Source organism: Meles meles, chromosome 20 (assembly GCF_922984935.1).
Source record: "Meles meles chromosome 20, mMelMel3.1 paternal haplotype, whole genome shotgun sequence".
Taxonomy (NCBI): Eukaryota; Metazoa; Chordata; class Mammalia; order Carnivora; family Mustelidae; genus Meles; species Meles meles.
The window spans coordinates 4,383,853-4,391,377 of record NC_060085.1 but is presented as its reverse complement, the minus strand read 5'-3'; the positions used below and the strand labels follow the sequence as shown (position 1 = coordinate 4,391,377).

The window sequence follows — 7,525 nt, the reverse complement described above, 5'->3', positions numbered from 1 at the left end:
TGCAGGGCTAGTATGGCCATCCCTCTGGGTGCAGGTCGTGCACCCAGAGTTTCTGATTCTGTGAATCAAGGGAGATTAGAATTTGCATTTTGAATAAAGTTCCCAGGGGATGCTGAACCTGCTGGTTCAAGGACCACTTAGAACTACTGATCCACTTACATCCAGTTACAGGATTAAAAAAAAAAAAAAAGTTGTACTCACATCAGAGTTGCCGCTTATTTTCTCAGCAGGTCCTTCATTTCTTCCCCCCAGCACGCCCAGACCTAGATCAAAAGGTAGGGTATCACTATGACAGCATCTGGCCTTTTTCAGAGTTTTACATGGAATTATGTTCATTCCAAAGTTACTGATTTCCTGATGTTCTTCAGTACAAAATAGCACCCTGATTACCTAAAGAATACTTGGCCAACCCTTAAATGTGAAGGGAGGGGGACAAGAAAACATCCAAGCAAACCAAAAGCCCTGGTTTAATATAAGAAGAAATTTACAATAACTGCACAAAGGTGCCTGGGTGGCTCAGTTGGTTAAGGGTCTGCCTTCGGTTCAAGTCATGATCCTGGATGGAGCCCCGAGTCAGGCTCCCTGCTCAGCGGGGAGCCTGCTTCTCCCTCTCCTTCCTGCTTGTGCTCTCAGTCGCTATCTCAGCCTCTCTCTCAAATAAATAAAATCTTTAAAAAATAAAATGAAGCATACGAGAATCCCCAAGTTGCAGGCAGAAGTCCCATTGTCCAAGAGACAAGTGGCTTGCAAGATCCTAAAAAAGATGGAGCGATATGTCTCTGTCTTATCCAAACAGTTTACAAATTGTGAAATTATATGATCATGGGTAAATTAAAAGATGGTTTTAGAGGGATTAGGGGAATGATCAATTTCGTGGATAAAATGAGGCTTTCTTGATCATTTTAATGCAGCAGATTTCAAATGTGTATCATTGAAGTTAGTGTGAACTAAGACTACAAGGTACTGAGCGTCCCCATTTCACAGATATGCAAACTGAGACTCAGACGGAGAGGCTAATCGACCAGGCTTTCCCTGATGCAGATCCAGCATTGGAAAATTAATCTCCCGTTCCAGAGCCAGGAGCCCATCCCATGACACGGTAGCAACACGTGGCCAGGAAACAAAAGTGTTCCTAGGGCACCCTCCCCGGAGCTCGAACCGCCACCTCAGCCGGACCAGGTCAGGCTCAGGCCCCCGGGAAGCTCCGGCCACGAGGCAGCGCCCCCTGCGGGCCGCAGTGCGCAGGCGCGGCACGCCCGTCCCGCCCCCGCCCCCCTCCACGTGCTGCGCACACCTCGCGCTCCCCTCCGCCGGGCTCGCCTCGCGCCTCCCTCCCTCCCTCCCACCGCCCCTCCGGTTCGGGCTTCCCATTGGCTGGGGGCTTCGTCCCTCCGACCGCAGCCCGGCAGGCCCCCGCCAGGCAGGAAGTCCCGCCCCAGGAGCGGCCGTCTGCGCTGCAGATTAGCCCAGGCGGCTGTCAGTCGGGGCGGCAGGCCAGAGTCGGCGGCGGGGGCCCGCGGTCGGTGCGCGACCCGGACTGGCGGTGGTTTCCGGTTCCGCGGGGCTGGCGGGCGGGCGGGCAGCCGGGAGCGGCGGCGGCGGCGGCGCCTGACAGACAATGAGGGCGGCGGGGCGGCGCTGAGCGGCGGCGGCGGCGAGCGACGCGGGGCCCGGGGGCGGGGCGGGGCGCCAGCCATGGACAATCAGGTGAGGAGCGGCCGCGCCGCCCCAGCGCAGCCCGCCGCCCGCCCGGTCCCCTCCCTCCTTCCCACGACCCGCCCGGCCGGCCCTCCTCGGTCCCGGCCTCCCCGCCCACGCTCAGCTCCCGCCCGCCCCGCTTTGTGCTCGCCCGCCGCTCCCCCGGCCTTTATGTGGGGCGGGGGCGCCCCTCCCCCATCCGCGACCCCGGCCCGGCCGGAGCCCCTCGGACTTCTCTGGGTGTCCGGGCCTGGCGCCGCGCAGAGCCCCCCCCGGGACGCCCCCCGGGACCGCAGCCGGGCCCAGACCCCCCGGGATGCCCCTGGGGATCCCAGTCCAGCCCAGAGCCTCTGGGACGCTCCCCGGGACCCCGGCCCGGCCACAGCCTCCACCGGCGGCTCAGACTCCCCCGGGACTCCCCCTGAGACTTCAGCCCAGCCCAGCACCCTGTGGGACGCTCCTCGGGCCCCTGAACCAGCCCAGAACCCCCACAGGTGGCCCAGAAGCCCGTGAGATGCCCTTTGGGACCCCAGTGCGGCCCAGAGCCGCCTGGATCCCAGCCCACTCCAGAGTCCCCGCAGGCACCCGTGGGGACTCCAGCCCCCAGCCCCGGCCAGAGAGTCCCACAGCTGCCCCGGGGACCCTTCAGATTGTCAGATCTGGGCCGTACCACCCTTCTTTGGGTCCAGGGCCTGTCTCCTTTTTCCTCCCGACCCTCGGCCCTGAGTCCCTTCAAACTCCCTGAACCCGCAGCCTATTGCTGCTTCTTCCTTAAACCGAGTGCTGGGGTTTGAATCCCCCCACACCTCCCGGAATCCCCTGGACCTTGGTGCGGCCTCCTGCTTCCTCAAACCTAGGCCCACCTGAAGCCTCCTTAACCCTTATTCTCTCCAGGACCGAGCCTTCTCTCCGCCTTGATCTTGCCACTGCCTTAGCCTTAGGTGACCGTTTTCCCTTGAACTCTGGCTGGGGCCTGGGTTTTTCCCACAATGACCCAGGCCTGCGTTGAGCTCCCCCGCTCAGCCCGATCACTTTGGACTTGGACTTGCTTCCTCAGAGGCTTTGACACCCCACCTCCTTGCTTCCTCAGCTCCCTCTGGTTTCAGGCCCTGTTCAGTCCCTCGGCCCCTAGAGCCTGACCGGCTCTCGTTCACCTTCAGACCTTTCTCTCCGACCAGGCCCAGGGGCATTTTCTGCTCTGACCTGGAGCCCCCTAGCCTGTCAGACCCCAGAGGGCTCACTCTCCTCGGAGTGGGTCCTCTGTGCCCCTGCAACCCTGATTTACACTTCCCCACAGTCCAGATCTCAGTCTGTCTTTTTCACCCTCCACAGGCTTCCCTTTGCGGACCCCAGTTCCCCAGCCCCCCTGTACGTCTCTCCTTGCATTCAGAGTCTCCTCCCAACTTCCCCAAGCCTGACGTTTTGGCTTTCAGCCACTTTCCTCTCCCCACAGCACACCCCATATTCCTTCCTTCCCCAGCATCTTCGAGCCTTGCTCCAAACTCAGAGTGGTTCCCCAGCCTCCACAAACTCTCCCCATGGCCCCTTTCCCTCCGGCTGGAAACACGGAGTCAGCTCAGTCAGTTGAAGTAAACCTGAGGCCTTTCAGGCCCTGGTCCCGCCTTTACCAGCTCTGCACGTCTTCTTTCCAGTACCCACGCCCCTTCCCCTCTCAAGCCCAGGACTGGTGTGGCCCCCAACATGGGGCCATTTATTTCTTCATCGTTGCCCACTGCCCCTGGGCTTCCAGGGGCACGAGGCCAGGAAGGGCGGTGGTGCGGGGCTCTGGGGGCGGCCGCTGAAATCTGCAGTTGGTGAGGGCAGGTTGGGGCGTCCCTGGCTGCTGACGCCACCGAGGCGGCTGTGTCTGGTAAGGTGCTGTGTGGCGGTGAGGTTTCAGGGGCCCGTCCCGGTCAACTGTGGTGGTCCAGGATCACTGTGGCCTTTCTCTTGAGAGGGGGGGTAAAGTTTAGAGCTGTTGAATGGTGGATTTCTGTAGCGTGGTGTAAGTTCACTTCTCTCAAAAGGACTGAGCTTGTTGCTTCCAGCCTGTGCTGAGTTAGAAAACAAAAGAGAATATACCTTCCGTGTCCACTTTCAGTGAAGCCTCCCCCCCCCCGTGGGAAAGTCTTGTTGGGTACCACGCAGGCATAGAATGTGACTCCCGCCTGTCACCCCACCTGCTGATCCCCCGGGAGATATCCTCGGCCCGGATGTGTCCGTTCCCCCATGATTTGCCGGGCCCTGGCTGGCTGGGTTGCTGTCATTTATGTAACGGGAACGGTGGCGAAAGGTGGCATTCTTGGCCGTGACAGAGGGAGAGAACCGTCCTGCTGGAGTGGGCTGGTGATCACACTTGGGTGAGGAGAGAGATCGCCACTGCCCAGTGCAGCCGCTAGCACCTGTGGCCGTTAACATTCACGTGCATCAGAATGAAGAAGCCGGTTGCTCAGTGGCACCAGCCACATGTAAGTGCCCATTAACCACCACTCCTGAGCTGCCGGCCGCCCTCATGGGCAGCTCAGAGCCGCAGTAGTTCCATCATGGCAGAAAGTTCCATGGGCCAGTGCTGGCCTAGATCCTCATGGAAGGGTTTGCAAGTGAAACTGATCCCAAAGGAACGTGTGCGGCGCTTTGTAGTCTGCGTCTCTCTTCCTGGCTGCGCTTCTGCCCGGCTGCGAGGGCCCGGGAGCTCTGTCCCTTCCTGACAGAGGTGGCACTCCCCGGGCAGACAGGAGGGAATGGTGTCCTTTACCCAAGGGGGTGAGTTGGTACTGACTGCTCCAGAACGACTTTAGTGCATGGGAAATGCTTTGAATTCACCGGAATCTTGGCTTCCGCATTCTCCCTTGAGATGCCCCAGACCTGTAAAGGCCTCAGCCTGATGGGAAACAACAGGACTTTCCCCTAAGGGCCCCTTGCCCCACTTGCTTTGGGAGGGTTTCATTCTCTTTACTTCCCTGCCATATTCTCTAGAACTTTCAGGCTCAGCTAAGAAGGGGGATTCTGCATTTTGCTCTGGGCTCCCAACTTCTCAGCATTGAAATCCTTTCCCCATGGCCAGAAAAAGTCTTTTCTGTTTCCCTTTTCTCTGACTTTAACCCATCCATTTGATTCCCTCAACCCTCAGTCCAGACTTGCAGGTCCATTGTCTGTGGTGTTTGTGTTTTGGGGGTCACGTCTGGGAGACATGGAGGGTGTGGAAGGGTGGGCATGGGCGAAGGCGGAGCAGATGGCGAGAACGTGGAGAAAGGAGGCTGGAGACAGCGTCTCTGGGCCCAGAGGTGGCCTAGGCGGCCGGGGGTGGTGTCAGCACCTGAGTGGTCCTGATCTCTGTAGGACCAGGGAGTCCTCCCTTCACAGAAACACTGAGGCGGTCACCTGAGGTGGGCAGCCAACCCATTGAATCACACAGTTGAAATGACGCTTGCTGATTCTCCCAAGTTCAAATGTGAGATACACTACTGCGGACCATCCTCTGTTGTTCCAGAAGAGGAGGTTTGTTTCTGACAGCGATGGCCCAGTTTATAGAGATGGAAATGGAGGCCCAGGAGGGTCCCAAGAGGAGTCAGGACCAGGTGGGATTCCTAGTTGACTGTCTCCTTTTCCCAGACCTTGGAGAGAAACGCTCAGATTTGCCCAGAGCACTGACTTCGGGGTGACGGGATTCTCCCCCACCCAGCTCTCAGACTATCACTGGGCAGTTGACCTGCTGAGTGGTTTGTCCTAAAGTTAGTATGTTGTATAGTTTTCGAGGTAGGAACGAGAATCCTCTTCACCTTTATAACCATCATAATTCCTTTCTTTGCCTTTTTTCCGCCCCTAAGGTTGATTTATGTTAGAGAGCGAGAGCATGAGAGTGAATGTGCTGGTGGGGAGGGGCAGAGGGAGCGATAACCTCAAGCAGACTCCCCACCGCGCAGGGAGCCGATTGCGGGGCTTGATGCCACGACCCTGAGATCATGTGCTGAGCCGAGATCAAGAGCTGGACGCTGAACCCGCATCCCCGTATCCGTCATAGTTTCTAACTCAAAAGTTCTGCACTTCGCTTTGCCAACTGTTGGTTGAATGAAAGTAACTAGGAAATCAGTCCCTTTGTAACCAGGCCCGCGTGCGGTCGGAAGCCTTGATTAGGGTGGTGTTCCTTCAGAGCACGCTGCTGTCTGGAGAACTTTGTGGCCAGCCGGTGCACCATGCCTGCGGCTGCGGGCGTGAGAGTCCGGACACGTGTGTAGCATAAACCCCGTCCCAGCCTTCCTGGCCGGCTGGCAAGTCTCAGTCTTCCTGGGAACCTGCAGACTGGGGGTGTCATTGCATCTCCCCATGGCCTGCGTACTTACGTATCCTTGGTTTCCAGGGAGACATTCACCGAGCCCCTTCTCGTCCCTTTGTCGTTAACCTTATGCCCTGGGCCAAGGGATGAGGCCAGACGAGGAGCGCAGGTACTAGCCACCCCCCCCCCCCCCCCCAGTCCGCGCCGTGTGTCACTGGTTAGAAGACCAGCGCCTCGTGCAGGGGTTGTGAGAGCTCCTTTGGCTCTCCGTCCCCACCTCTGGGAGGGCAGTCTTTGGCTTGAGAGGATTGTCACTGAGGGATCCCCATCCTGTTCCCATCTTCCTCGTGTTCTGATCCGATGGCTACTTTTTTTTTTTTTTTAATTTATTTGACAGACAGAGATCACAAGTAGGCAGAGAGACAGGCAGAGAGAGGAGGAAGCAGGCTCCCCACTGAGCAGAGAGCCCGATGCAGGGCTCAATCCCAGGACCCTGGGATCATGACCTGAGCTGAAGGCAGAGGCTTAACCCACTGAGCCACCCAGGTGCCCCGATCCGGTGGCTGCTCTTAAGAGCCCCCCCAGCCGGGTCTGGGGGGAGAAGTTTCTGCAAAGAGTGTTTTCTCCGGTCTGGTGCTGCTGTTGCGCTGTGGGACCAGCACCCTCTCGCGCTTCCGTAGCTGTGGACCCGCAGCACCATGCCAGACCCAGCTGGACTTGGCACGGTCCGCCTAGGCCAGTGAGGGGAGAAGACTCTTCGGTGTTCTCTCCTCCTGGGAGGGGAGGGGATTGTTGCATCTGAGGGAATTGGATACGGCCGCCAAACTCCAGGCATAATTATACCACTCAGTAAAGGATGCAATCCCAGAGGAAAGGGCATCTGTTGAAGAGAATTCCCACAAGGAAATCAGGGGAGCTCTTACAGATAAACTTGTTAAAGACCTGCCTTTGGGGGCCCAGGCCGAGGGCAGGGCCCATGGAACGCAGGAAGAATCCGGGAGGAAAGGCCTTTGAAGCAACGGAGCTGTTGGAGGGAGGCCGGCCCGCTCTGCCGGGCGCTGGCCGCGTGAGTCCGCGCTTGGGGGGATCTGCACTGCCTAGTGAACAAGTGCCCTCGGGGGTCTGTTTGCCTGGCCTGCAGGGCTGGGATTAGCACCCTTGGGTGCTGGTGGATCTGGAGAGAGCAGTGCTTGGCCGAGGCCCTCAGCCCAGATCTCAGTGCCCCCCACCCCCGATCGCCCTCAGTGCCCCACAGCTGCTCCATCTCCATCTGAGGGCATGGAAGTGGCATAGTGAACTCTTCCCGGGCAGGCCCGGAATGTTCCCCCTTTGTTCCCAGCTTTTGGAGCGGGGAGTGGGTGCCAAAGAGGTTCCCAGGGTTCTGGCCGGCACCGAGGCCGGGTCCCTCAGGCTCCTTCCGGCCGCCCACTTGGAGGTGGCGCAGAGTGCCTCGGAGCAGCGGGCGGGACAGGCGGGAGGCATTCCTTCCAAGACGCTTGAGAGCTTAACCTGCCTGGCAGGTGACCTCTTTATGAAGCTCGGCGCCCTTCCTGG

At 58.9% G+C, this 7,525-nt stretch overlaps 1 protein-coding gene across 2 annotated transcripts in view; it reads left to right on the top strand.

Moving 5' to 3' along the window:
* The first annotated feature begins 1,499 nt into the window (after window positions 1-1,499).
* The window catches only part of MLLT1 (MLLT1 super elongation complex subunit), a 65,015-nt gene continuing 58,989 nt past the window's right edge, over window positions 1,500-7,525 (top strand). For both annotated transcript variants that reach the window (XM_045990617.1, XM_045990616.1), the window contains exon 1: window positions 1,500-1,707. In XM_045990617.1, the coding sequence (XP_045846573.1) occupies window positions 1,696-1,707 (12 nt within the window). In that variant the 5' untranslated portion in view covers window positions 1,500-1,695. The remainder of the gene's footprint in view (window positions 1,708-7,525) is intronic.